Here is a 14987-nt window from a genome sequence, read left to right as displayed (position 1 = left end):
TATAAATTTTAAAGGATATAAGCATCAATATAGCATAAATCAGTTTTCAATATTACACAAGTGAGATACGTTGTCAGTTCTTACATAATAGCATAAGTGTACTTGTTTATAAAAGTTTCTCACAATTATTATATCAAGGCGAAATAACAGTGAGTTAAACATGATAATATTTTTTATCGTAGTAACGCCGCGCTTGTCAAATTCGACGTGGTTAGGTAACTTCCGTTAAGGCGCTGGTATCGCCTGCCTTGTTTCCTTTAACACTGTGCGTCAAGCGCGGTGCGGTGTGTGGAACGGTTACCATCGGATTTTAGACATGTAAGTTTATATTTATTATAATATTCATTATTATTAATAACACGTTTAAATCTATTTTAATTTTATTAAAATAACACACAAATAGTTATACAATAATTTTCGGTTATCACGTAAATTTTACCTTACGTAACGTTTAATGAAATTATGTTTGCACGTGACCTTGCTCTATAAACTTATGATAGCCATAATTCTGAGTTAAATAATAGAATAATATTGCTTCTCAAATTGAATTTGATTTAGCTAGTAAAAAAAACTCGAAGGCTGATTTTTTTTGACATCATAAATTATCTGTCCATGGTCCTCGCCCTGTACGAAGAAGTATTGATTGGATCGAACCAGTTACAATTTAGGTCTTAAAGAACTGTCTCAGTAGTTAATTATGTATTCGAAACGTTTTAAATAAAATAGGAGTAAGTTTTTTATTTACTATTATCTAACAATTTTTGTTGATATGAACCCACACTAATGGCATTTCCTAAATCCTAACCTATGGTATTGTTATGGACAACTTCTAATAGTTTTAAATTAAGAACAAGCCTGTTTTTTTTTTAAGAATTCCATGTTATTATGATTTATTATTTAGCTGTGCTTATTGAAGTTCAAAATTTGATGCAGTGAATATTAAAAAAAAAAACTTTTATTATTTTTCTTCGATTTTTTTTTTTTTTGTACGAATGCTGTACTAATTACGTGTTAAGCTACGTGTCTGTATATAATTTACTAAAATATTAAAATGTTTTAGTTTAAAGGCAAAAGGATAATGCTCAGTAACTGCATTGCAGATTATTATGTAAGGTTGATTCTATATGTTGATAAATATTAGTATAATAATAAATGTTGAACAATGTATAAATTTGCAAATTTAAGAATGAAATGTAGATGTATGAAATGTAATTTACTACTATGTAGTTAATAGACATTAAAATATACAACGTAGTTTCCCGAATAGCAACATTTTATAAGCTGCGGAAATCTCTATATTTTTTTTAAAATAATTAACCATTGGTTGGCAGACTTGCAAACAGACTACCTGATAAGTGATCAGCACCCTATGTGGTCATCTGCATAACAACCTTTGGAACGTGTTATGTCCCTTGTGCCTGTGCCATAATGACTAAGCCAGATATGCTTGCACAAAGCCTTACCACAGAGTAAAATTTTATGCTTACTTATATTTTCCAAGTTCCTTTGCTATGTACTAAGTCTTGTCACAAAGGGAGTCTAACATCTCATGCTCCTAAACTAGTAAGCCTACCATGGGTTCAGAATGTCGTTTCTACAGTCTCTAATCGGCCAATCTGAAGAAAGTGACGATATTAAGAAAATGAATAAATAAATCCACAATTTTTCATGTAATTTTGTATCTCTTGGCTGTAAGACTCTGTGCAAGTCCGTCTGGGTAGGTACCACCTACTTATCATGTATTCAATTGCCAAAATACAATACCTACTATTGTTGAGTCAGTAAAACTACGGCACAAGGGATATAACATCTCTGTTCCCAGTATTGGTGGCTCGGTATGATGTAAGGAATGGTTAATATTTCTTATGGTGCAGTGTCTATGAGCAGTGACCACTTACCATATGGACCTTTTGCTTATCCAAAGCCATAAAAAAAAAAACAAGTAAACAAAACATCTTGTCTATTAATGTTATAAATATATTGTTATTACACAACTACTCAAATGTAGGTTTCCTCGTGATGTTTTCCTTCAACCACACACCAGAAGTCTTACTTTTATGATTCGTGTTATGTGATTTTATATGTATAATCATTTGTTACAGTAACATGTTCTCATCCCTTCTGGAAGCGGCGCGGAACTCGCCGTTCCGCGGGCCGCTGTCGACCACTCATTGTGAGCCAGCGCTACCAGCTGCTGAGACACAGGTGACATTTTTAACATATATAAAATATCTGTGGCCTGGTGCTAAAAGGACATATCAGCTTCTACTTTCGCTAATGAGAAAAACAATGAACTGATGTTGATTTTTTCATTTAACTAGTTATCGCCCGCGGTTTCGCTAGGTATGAACAAGTAGCCAGTTAGAGTCTTTCAAGCTTTATTCAAGCTTGCTTGATACAAAAATTTCATCAAATTCAGTTCAGTAGTTTAGTTGTAAAAACGTAACAGGATAAACATTTTTAAATAATATTGATTGTATGTTAATGTAGAAATTTAGCATAAATAATATATTTAAAAATACAAATCATTTAATTATTCTTTAAATTATTTGAGAAATTGCAAAAATTGCATTCAAAAAAATCAACATCAAAATTTACCTGATCCAAGTAGGCTTTTACTAGCACTTTTGAATCGTCATTTAACAAACTATATAAGTTAAGCTACCAAAGGTCGGAATGCAGATTCTATCGAGAAGGAACTCAGTAGTTACTTTTCAATCATTTAAAAGTACAGTCATGTTCGTTTTGAATTTTTTTCTTAAACATACTTCAGTCCTTTTAGCACCAGCACATAGATATACTTCATGAATGTATGTATAGCCCGATGATGAGAAATTATAATTGAGGGGTGTGCCGCTGGTCGGGCGTGGTGGTACCACCACTGCGTACACATCGTGCGCAGCGTGGCGGCCTGTGGCACGAGTGCCCAGTGACTAACAGATTATGAGATCTGAGGGCTTGATCGCATACATTTAAAATTATAAACTAACATTCTTCCAGAATGTTTCTATGAACCTAAAAATTTGGAAGGTGTATTTCTTTATGTGTGCATCTGCTAAGACAGGATTTTTGCCGTGAGAAATCACATTTAAAGAGGGAGGGGGGGGATTTGGAAGTGAATTTTACCCGTATTAAGCCAGGACGTCCAGGTGATGTTGAATAAGGATTTTGACGTATGTTTGTGTGTTGTCAGGGTATGGCCGCCGCGGCCGTGGCCACAGGAGACTCCTGCGAGTTCGGCTCCACCAAATACTTCGCACTTTGCGGCTTAGGTGGAATCCTGTCTTGCGGTAAGGAAAATATATTAATCTAAATCTACTTTATTTATAGACACTTTCGAATTATTTAATTTTACAACATTGTATTAATTGTAAACTTAAATGTAGATTCAATTGAGCAGAACCTTCTAGAAACTCAGTAGTTACTCTTTTCCAACATACAAATTTATGTCAATAAAACGATTTAAATTTATTAATGTATAAAGTTTATATGTAGCCTATTGACGTGCTAGACGTTCTCTTTTTGTGTAAATGGTAGGTTAGTCGTCACCATCACCAAATATGAACCATTCCTTAAGTCAATGATGACAGAAATATTACAATTTTTGAAAAAAAAAAAACTAATTCTAAACTCATTCATTCATTGAAATATGTACACATATGTGGATTAGTGCGTTCATACAAACAGATTCATCATATTTTATAATACCAGACAGATATGGATGTAACGAAATAATCCCTTGTCACAAAATTATCAAATAATCTAAATAAATTCATTGTAACATAATGCATTACATAAACTATATAGAAATATATACAAAATCATATTCACTTTTTATGACATAAGTTGGCGGACGAGCATATGGGCCCCCCGATGGTACGTGGTCACCACCGCCCATAGACAATGGCGCTATAAGAAATATTAACCATTCCTTACATCGGGAACTAAGGTGTTATGTCCTACGTGTCTAGTAACACTAGCCTACCGTTACGTAGAGTACCGTTGTTTGGCGGTAGAATATCCGATAGGTGGGTAGTACCTACCCAGACGGACTTGCACAAAGCCCTACCACCAATTAAACATACACTTAAATACATATTTGAACGCGTTCAATCAATTTTTTTTATCGCTAGAATTGATTTTTTTGCGTTGAGTAATTTATTTATTTGCCGTAATCGTAGTCTTTTCGAATATTATAAATGCAAAAGTTAGTCTGTCTGTTGTTCTTTCACTTTCAAACAATTGAACTGAATTTTATGCAATTTGCTATGAAGCAAGCTTGAACCCAAGGAAAGACATAGGCTATTTTTTATACATGACACTTGACCACCAACCCTTAAAACGCGAGCGACGATACTGACGGACGATAACTAGTATAATATAAAGCATCTTATCGTACTTGTTGTGTCATGTTAAAAGATGCAAGAAATGCAAGAAGTTATGATTAGCGTAAAAAAAATACTTACATATCATTTATTTCTTGAGTTTCTAATAAAACACTTTTTTTATGGCATTGGTTGGCGGACGAGCATATGGGCCACCTGATGGTAAGTGGTCACCACCGCCCATAGACAAAGGCGCTGTAAGAAATATTAACCATTCCTTACATCACCTATGCGCCACCAACCTTGGGAACTAACATGTTATGTCCCTTGTGCCTGTGATTACACTGGCTCACTCACCCTTCTAACCGGAACACAACAGTGTACTGTTATTTGGCAGTAGAATATCTGATGAGTGGGTGGTACCTACCCAGACGGGCTTGCACAAAGCCCTACCACCAAGTAAAACTATATTTAATATAGTTTATTTTGATAAATATTATTAATATCAGACAATCATATTGACAAACCCAGGGATACACCTCCCTTGAAGACGTCTAGACCATATGTAAGCTGCAGCAGCTCCTTCTTTTGCTAATAAAATTAATAATTGTGGAGCAGCTATTGCCCCGTTGTTAGAAATAAAAAACTTAACCGACGGTTCCGGGCTCAAACCCGTTAATTATCATGTTTAAGTTAAATCCTTAGGAAACATACATGTGTCGTTTGTAAATCTTTGATCGATGTGAGGTAAGCTCCAAACATAAAAAAGTAGAGGGCCTCAGTAGTAAATAGTGGGAAATTTGTTACTTTAATGAGTTCAACTCCCCTTTATCACAATTTCTACCAAACACAATACAAAAAAAATTGTGTCCCAGTTGAAGGATGAGTGGGCACAAGAAAAATAACAACAAGTTCCTGATATTGGTAAAGAATGGTTAACATTTGTTACTGTGTGTGCATCCTGACAGTCTGCCTACCTTTTTTTATAAGAAAAATATAAATTTGAGGCAAAACACGCTTTGTCGGACTTGATACGCCCATCGCTCAATCATCGCTAGTCCTCAATCTCGGACAAGGTCAGATTGTCTTATCTTATCAAACATACTTTATAAACTCGCCTTTAAAATAATTGTTATGCAATATAATTAATTGTATAACGTTATTGTTTAACATTTAATTATGATTCGAAATCGAAGATCATGTTCAGGGATTCCCCAAAAGTTTGTATCTTAGTACTAAAAGGACCAAAGTACCTTTGTCTTTAGTAGACTAAACTACATTTCGGAATTTTCCTAATCGTTTTTAAAATTAATAAATTTATTTATGCTAAAACAACATAAACTATACAATAATTTTCAATTATGCAAAACTGTATATTTCTAAATATAAAAAAAATTAAAACAAATCCTCCTTGTCTCCTCGTCATTATTGTGCAAGAACTTCAAATATTTTTTTTTATTTAAATGACGTATGTATGACAGTTTTGGAAGATTTCCAATGCCATATTGTGCTTATGAAATCGTCAGTCCTAACTGTCGACACGCAGCCAAAACTACTGAGCCCAGGTAGGCGGACGGTTACATGGGCTGCCTGATGGAAATGGTCAACCCCGCCCATAGACATGAGAGAGAAATTAAAAAGTCCCATGTATCGCCAAGCGCTACCACCATTGAGAAGTTGGATGTTCTATCCCTTGTGTCTGTAGTTTAGACTTAAATTGAGCACAACTATACTAAGTATTGCTCTTTGGCGGTAGAATATCTGATGAGTTGGTGGTATTTACCCAAACCCAACCACCAAGATTTTTTAGTTAAGACATAAAAGTGTAACAGACAAATAAACAAAGTCACTCCGCATCAATAATATTAGTTTGGATTATTAAATTTGTTTTAGTTTAGATCGTGTACTAGAATTGGCACCAATGTTAAGCACGTTGGCTTATTTATAGCCAACATTGTCATTCCGACCCGATCACCTTTGCAGCCAGCGTGACAACGCCTTGACCGAGGTTTAGTAACAAGGTCTAGGTCGTTACACTTTGATAGGATTTATTTTTATTTCATTATTTTTTTTCTAGAATAAATCCAATTAAGATTAAATTTGAAATAAGAACCACTTCTGAGTATGTCAATTTTGAATTCGATATTCGAAAAACAATTGTGATATTTATTTTGCAATGCTAGATGATTTTTTTTTGTAAATATAAGGCATATGCAAAAAAATATTCGCCCAATTTTTTCGGTCACTCTATATGTGTGAGTAAATTCATATAAAGCTTTCAATTTAATGAAATTAAAAAAAAAAGTTAAAATTAAAAGTACACTTTCAATAATGATTGTTATCTCTACCTAAACCATAGAGTTAGTATCAGTTTTCTGAACTAATTTCAAAATCATAAAAATATTTTTTCTTTGTTTATGATGGAGATTAGCAAATGGGCATCTAATTTAATAATAATATTAGTATCTCTATCAAGTATATCATGTTGTCAGTGCAATAGGGAGCAAAAAAGAGTCATGTATTACGTGATATTAATATCAATGATACTCGTAATAAAAAGAAAGAGAAATAATATTATTTTAATAGTTTTACCAAGTATTCTTTGGTAATATATCGAGTCAACGTAAAAATGTGTCCACTACGTGATATATACGATTTGTTAAGTAAGTGGCTTGGACGAGGTAACTCTAGATTTGTTTAAATTCAATTTTCCAATTTCTTATGACAAATAAATAAAATAATTATCCACTAGTTTGTCGTATATGTAATAGAGCATACACATAAATATATACAATATTAAAACACACACTGTAAAAAAGTGAATATGTGGTTGGAAAGAGAAGGCATAGTACTAAAATAAATTAAAATGCCATATTTATTGATATAGAATGTTAGTAAATTGAACTAATTTCCTTGGTGGTAGAGCTTTGTGCAAACCCATCTGTAGGTCCAGTCACAGACATCACACTTGCAACCACCGAAAAGTACAAACAATACTTAGAAGTGTTTCGGTTTGAAGCGTGATTTAGTCTATTTACAAGGGAAATCAAAACTAACTTGGAACCCGAGGTCGGTGTCATATTAGCAATTTAAGGAATGATTAATTACATACAGATTACAGAGTCAATGTCTATACCTTTACATTAACAGCCTGTGAATTTCCCACTGCTGGGAGAAGGTTTGGAGCATATTCCACCACGCTGCTCCAATGCGGGTTGGCGGATACACATGTGGCAGAATTTCGTTGAAATTAGACACATGCAGGTTTTCTCACGACGTTTTCCTTCACCACCGAGAACAAGATAAATAATAAACACAAATTAAGCACATTACAATTCAGTGGTGCTTTCCTGAGTTTGAGCTCGCAATTATCGGTTAAGATGCACGCGCTCTAACCACTGGGCCATCTCGGCTCGAATGTCTATAGGGCGAGGTAAATAACCAACAAAGACCTTATCTACAATATCTCCTAGCCGTAGTACTACCATAAGAATAGGTATTATGATATACATACTAACAGAAGAGATTTATAAATAAAATTTGTTGCAGGTATCACACACACCGCAGTCGTGCCACTCGACTTGGTGAAATGCCGTCTCCAAGTAGACCCTGATAAGTACAAGAATGTCGTCACTGGTTTCAAGGTGTCAGTGAAGGAGGAGGGCATGAGAGGACTGGCCAAGGGATGGGCGCCCACTTTCATCGGATACTCACTTCAGGTCAGTTTATATCAGATATTTATGATTCCAACCAGCTGTGTATGTATATACATTCATCTGTTCTTGGATAGCTTCTAAACTACCCATTATCTAATGAATTTGTTAAATAAAAAATAATTACATGGTAAGAGACTTTGTGGCGTCATTTTAAATTTAATATGAGAAGAAAATCTTATAAAATGAAAAAATTAAATAAAATACACCATGTTGGGGGCAAATGAAAGGTCTTAATCAGCAAATTCCGAGGATCCTTCTTGCTTCAACAATAACAACAGTAACCCACTGCTGGGCTAAGGCTTTCTGTCCTATTTGAACAGATCATCTGAAGCTACTACAATACAGGTTCTTGATTAAATTACATATGATTAAAACAAAAATCCAATTGTTCCATCCGAGTTCTTTGAAGATACCACAATTATGATTAAGTTTCATGAATTCACTGACAAACCTACAAACATACAGATTGTAATAAGATTAATTTGTCCAGGGTCTCTGCAAGTTCGGTCTATACGAGGTGTTCAAAGTGGGCTACTCGGGTATGCTGGATGAAGAGACGGCGTACACATACCGTACCTTCGTGTACCTGGCCGCTTCAGCATCTGCTGAATTCTTCGCGGATATCGCCTTGTCACCTCTAGAGGCCGCTAAGGTAATTTTTTTATTAATTTAAAATAGGTAACCCACACTGATAAATGGGCCACATGTTGGTATGTGGTCTTCATTGACCATAGATATTGGGTGAAGTATTAAATAGTAGCCCATGTCCTACCTTGGAGTTCAATCTTGCTACATACCAAGACAAATTTCGAAAGCCTAATTATTTACATACAAAAGATACCCGATGATGAAAAAAGCGCCTGGAGGGAATCGTAGGGGGATATGTTCGTGACGTCACTCATGTCACTCTGTGAGCGTTCGTTTGCAGCGTGTCCATCTCTCCCGTACGCGATCCCAGTGACTTAAGATTATGAGATTTGAGGGTTATCTCATACAGTAATATTTAAAAATGGCGGGTAATAAATATAATTAGTAATATTAAAATTTGTTTAATTAATCAGGTCCGAATTCAAACTATGCCTGGATTCGCGAACACGCTCCGCGAGGCGTGGCCTAAGATGGTCCAGAATGAAGGCTACGGTACTTTCTACAAGGGGCTAGCGCCTCTCTGGGGTCGCCAGATCCCCTACACCATGATGAAGTTCGCCTGCTTCGAGAAGACCGTCGAACTGCTCTACAAGGTAATGATTAAACAAATTCACCTCAGTTTAATAGCTTTGATTTACAATCTGAGTCTGTTGATATTATAGCATCTATAGACTATTCCAACCACAGGAGGAGAAAACATAAATTAACAACTGATCGTGATATTCAATTATCTAAAAAAATGTCCTCTTGAAACTTCTTAGGAAGTAAAATTAAAGTGGATACAAGTAATCAAGAAATGTTTGCAGTGCATAACATAGCAGAGCTATTAATAAATCTCATGGAATACGAAAATGTAAGGTTTGTTTGTGTTTACTCTTTCCTCGATTGGAATATAATAATAATAAATAAATATTCCCTATATTTATTATATTGTTTGGTTCGATTGTATATAGACTAAAAATTCAGCAGAGAAATCACACAACCACACACACACAAGTACATATATACTTAAAAATACATGCATAGCTTAAAAAAATATAGTAAAGAAAAGCAAATGAAAAAATGTACTCACAAAATACACAAGATTGAATTATTGTCGATTTTGTGACACTTAAAATCAAATTCGTCAATTCACACAAATATACATACATACATGTGTAACTATACTAAAGGGTATATGTAAGATGAAGTGTCGTGTGTGTGCAGTACGTGGTGCCGAAGCCCCGCGAGCAGTGCACGAAGGGCGAGCAGCTGGTGGTGACGTTCGCCGCGGGTTACATCGCCGGCGTGTTCTGCGCCATCGTATCCCACCCCGCCGACACCGTCGTCTCCAAGCTCAACCAGGTAAACCGCCGCTATATCATTTACAGGACCATGTAATTCTCGCGTCACGTCCTGTATAGTCCTAATTTAAAGCGGGTGAAACTGCAAAACATATGTATTCTAGGTTGATGCGGCGCACGCCAGACGCCATGATTATTTCCGACATCTTCAACAATAATCGTCAAATTTTTTTTTTGTTAGAAATACCGAATCTTTTGGCAAAAAGTATAAGAAAAATTACAAAATTTTAAATTGATTGCATGATCTACAGTTATTGTCAGAGCTATTTTCATCATCAAAATGTTTCGCAAGAAAAAAAAAATAAAAAAATTTAGACTTTGCATATAAGATTTTGTGCACATGGGATCCATGGGGACATTCCACAATTTCATTATCATTGTATCTCTAACATTCTTGAGAATATATGAAATTGTGAATGTCTATTTTGACCTGACTGTAAACCATTGGACAAAAAATACATTATCATCATAGACAAAGAAAAAATAAGATTTAAAAAATGGTGTTGTTACAATATATAATTTTCCTCCCTCGTGTGAAGGGGGAGATAGTGTTGCCATCTGACCTTTTCTGTACCCCTGACAAGGTGTATGCAAAATGTCACGATGATCACTTGATAAATTAAGGCGTAATAACGTATTTTTCAAACATAGTGCTCCATATACAAGTGTTATGTATAATTGCAGGACAAGACAGCGACTATCGGCTCCATTATCGGCAAGCTGGGTATGGCTGGAGTCTGGAAGGGTCTCGGACCTAGGATTGTCATGATTGGTACCCTCACCGCGCTGCAATGGTTCATCTACGATGCCGTCAAGGTAAACAATAGCTAAATAAAATACAGTAATAGTCCCGAAATGCAACTCATTTATTGCAAAGACCTCTCTTAAGGAGATTTGTGACATATGCAGGTATACTTGAGGTATATACGACAGATGAATTCCTATCCATAATCCGAATAAAAGCACTATGGTGAAATAATCCTCTTAATGAGATAAGCTTAGCTGTGAGAAATGTATAATTATATTGTCACTTACTTAAATGTAACTTGTATCTAAGGGCACAATAGACATACCGTCTTATTTCTCATTAATGGCACATTGACGATGTAAGGGCAAAACCCTTACTTTTCCCCTGTCTATGGGTGGTGGTGACCACTTATCATCATGTGGCACATTAGCCAGTCTGCCTATTTATTTAAATATAATATTCAATGATTATTAGCAAACCAATTGTTCCTACCGAAAATAGAAACATGTGGATTTAAGACATTAGTATGAGATAAGACTCAGTAATATTAACAGTGTTGTATATGGCAACATTTCATTAACACAACGTCTGTGACAGGTATGGCTGAGGATGCCCCGACCACCACCCCCAGAAATGCCCGAATCCATGAAGAGGCGCCTCGAAGCTGAAGAAGCGAAGTCTAAGTGAATTAGTTCAATTGCATAGGAAAGTAACACCATCGGGCTTAGACGAAATACATACTGGTCAACGTTGAAACTAATAATTAATCTCAACCTCAATCAAACCAGGTTCACACCGTTCAACTTTAATTGATCAATAAAAGTTTTCCATCATTCAACTTTTGTTGATTCAATTCGATTGAAACCTGTTGAATTGATTGATGTTTGAAAATAAACAGTTGTGTACTGTATCATATATTCCATTAGCGTTTTACATCATCACGTCACAAACAGTAATTCTGTCGATGATTTTGTATCGTTATGTAACACCGTCTAAGCCCGAGGCGTTAGAATTAAAATGAGGACTACAGCCGTGCAACATTATATGTATTATAGATTTCAAATGTGATGCAGTATGTTAGTGTTATATCATCGCTATTTATTATTATATAATACATTTTATGATTTATTTATTTGTTTATTATATGTATGAGTTGAAAGTGTAACCGGTTGGTGGAATTAAAACACTAGATACTACATTTTGTTTTGTTTATAAGATGTTTGTTTTAAACCTGGTAGGCAACCAGTGTTTGAGAACTATCTATAGTATCGATAGCTCTCCGTGAGCAATACTATTGATTACGGCAATACTATCGTTATTATCGATAGCTCCTTGTAAGCAACACTATTGGTAACAGCGATACTATTGATACTATCGATAGTATCGATATTTTAGGTTAAAAGTAATACTATCGATAGTTTTACTATCGGTAGTCTATCGATAGTCTGTCGATATGCAACACTATTATCAACCACATAAACCTCATCCGCGGTAAAATAGGTGATGTCTTATCTACCGCTAAATACTTATATGCATCATTGTTGTGTTTCGGCTTGAAAAGTGAGTGTGTCAATGTAATTACAGGCACAATAGGCATACCATCTTAGTTCCCAAGATTGGTGAACGCTTTAAGGGATGATTTCTTCCAATTCCGCTGCATGTGTATGGTGGTGGTGACGTGTATCGTGTATTTACCCTTAAGGGCGTTTATCCGCCGGAATAGCCGTTTTCGCGAGTTTTTTTACAGGGATTTTGAGTGATATATTTATTACTAAAACAAAAAAACACTAATAAAGTTTAGTCTCTCATTAATCCTTTTAAACATTTATATAATTGAGTATGATTGGAACGTTACTTTAACTATGTATAAAAAATAATTTTAAGTTATTTCTGGAAAGACTACATAAAGGAAGAGGTAGTTTATTGATAAAAAAATATTTATTCCCATATTATTTATGAGAAAATAAGGAATGCAAATCTAGTTAAGTGCACATTAATGAGCTTCAAATTGCTGTCTCAGGCTTAGCACTGGTCCGCCTAGTCTGGGAGCCTGTTGTGGTCATCCCTGCGCCGAGTGTTTGGTATATGAGATATCTCAAAGTAATTAATTAATAAACTATACAATTAACAGTATTACACAATATAATATCTCAGTTTCTACGTTATTTTTTTAAACTAGGCAATAACCTTCACAAAATTCGATTCTTTGATGAAAAAAGGGTGATTCTAGGTGCATATAAGTCACTGACGATTATTAATTTATTTTCAGTAGACTGACATGGCAACACTAAATATTGGCTTCAATTATTTTTATTTTATAACTACTTTAAATAAATAAATATTTGACAACATCACATACATTACTCTGATCCCAATGTAAGTAGCTAAAGCACTTGTGTTACGGAGAATCAGAAGAACCGACGGTACCACAAACACCCAGACTCAAGACAACATAGAAAACTAATGAACTTTTTCTACATCGACTCGGCCGGGAATCGAACCCGGGACCTCGGAGCGGCGTACCCATGAAAACCGGTGTACACACTTCTCGACCACGGAGGTCGTCGTACTACTGATTATAGTGGTGTTGTTAGTTATTTAGTTATCTGTGAATTTAATTCTATTATTTGTGTTATAATCTGTATTGCGCTATCTCGGCTGTCAGTTTAATCAGTTGGTATTACCTGGGCAGTTGTTGGTGCTATAAATATTAACTCATAATTAATAATTAAACGAACTAAGTGAAGTTCTATAATAATTATATGAAGTGCTTCGTCCGAAGAGATTAGTAACGTGTTTGTATTATTGTTCCGTTAGAGCCGCCATAATTTCGGCATTTAGCTGTGGTGCCGCTATATTTTTACAATTTTCAGGTATACTATCTAGGATACTTCTTAAGAAGATCTTTACGAGTCTCTCTGCTTAACCCAGACGTAGCAATGTGAGTAAATCTGGATGCTACGTCCTTGTTAATTTCTGGGCCATATTCGATTGTCATGGACGGATCCGCTCCCAATAAGTCCAGTATGTCTTTCTCGGCTTGCTTCGTCTTTGGATGGTTTTCACGAAACGATTCCTGTCGTTTGCTGTCGCGTTTTCTCTGGTCGGCTTCTAGGCTGTGCTCAGCTGTGTTCCACCATAGTTCCACTAGCTGGGGTTATAATGGCTGCGGTTAGTGCATCAGTGGCCGGTATTCTTTCGGCACGTGGATTATCCGTTATCAAACACTTAGTTGTCATAGTAGCCGATACACTAGTCGGAGCAGTAGTGGTTGCAGTTGGTGCTAAAATCTTTCAGCTTGCGTAATATCTGTCATTAGCGATGCCGCAAAATCAATTTCACAAAAGACCGTTGGATCATACGGTCAAATACCATATTTTTTTTAAGCCGTTTACAGCGTCGCTCGACTGTTGCTCCACTGAATTCTATGAACTTCTTAAACCATTCAAAGGAATAAGTCTATTGTCATCCAACAGTTAATTTAAGGGAAACAACCCAAAATGACTTGTTAAATATACTTGTCAATGTATTTGTTTGAAGAAACTTTTGGTGTAAGTGTTTTAAAGAGTAGCAAATACATTTTTTGTCTTTTGCGAGTAATACCCTCTTTTTTTCCTATTTCGCGACTATTACTATCGCCTTCATAAAAATCTGTGAACCATTTAGTATACTAATTTTTGCTTAGTTTTATCACTATTTTTAGAAGTTTTGCGCCGAATCTTTTTATACAATATAAAGCTACCTGGTCGCCAAAGTTTATATTTTTCTACTTTGGGACCAGCCAGAAGCTGTTTAATCATGCATTGAAGCATATAATCAAAAACTTTTTTTTATAAATTTTTCTTTCATATTTTCTTTCCAGAAGTCGTCATCTTTTGAATGTCACATCGGACGAAATAGACGAAATAAAAATAGCACAACGCGCTGAATACGATTGCCTATTTGAAAAAAATATTCGTTTACCTTCCAAAAATCTTGCTACAACACTGTTAAACACAGCAAGGTTACTGTTGATTTTGTAGATCGAACTTTTTGCATTATTTACTAATATTGACACAATCTTCATGATGGCATTGTAAAAGGTGCGAGCTTTCATTTTCGGCACTAAGTTTTTATGATTAGGGGAGGTGTGGGTAATGGGAGTCACTTAAGCAATAATCTGTCCAAAACACAGGTCTTTGTAGCTGTACTATTTTTATTTCGTTCT

General features: G+C 35.3%; 1 protein-coding gene across 1 annotated transcript; it reads left to right on the top strand.

Moving 5' to 3' along the window:
- The first annotated feature begins 206 nt into the window (after positions 1 to 206).
- LOC125074684 (phosphate carrier protein, mitochondrial-like) lies at positions 207 to 11976 on the top strand. Its single transcript, XM_047686069.1, has 9 exons — positions 207 to 318; positions 2103 to 2205; positions 3194 to 3290; positions 7875 to 8044; positions 8532 to 8693; positions 9103 to 9282; positions 9896 to 10033; positions 10717 to 10848; positions 11378 to 11976. Exons 2-9 carry the CDS (start codon positions 2107 to 2109, stop codon positions 11465 to 11467), a joined length of 1068 nt encoding a protein of 355 aa, XP_047542025.1. The 5' UTR covers positions 207 to 318; positions 2103 to 2106; the 3' UTR covers positions 11468 to 11976.
- Positions 11977 to 14987: the final 3011 nt, after the last annotated feature.

Source organism: Vanessa atalanta, chromosome 28 (genome assembly GCF_905147765.1).
Source record: "Vanessa atalanta chromosome 28, ilVanAtal1.2, whole genome shotgun sequence".
NCBI lineage: Eukaryota > Metazoa > Arthropoda > Insecta > Lepidoptera > Nymphalidae > Vanessa > Vanessa atalanta.
This window is presented reverse-complemented; position numbering and strand designations above follow the sequence as displayed.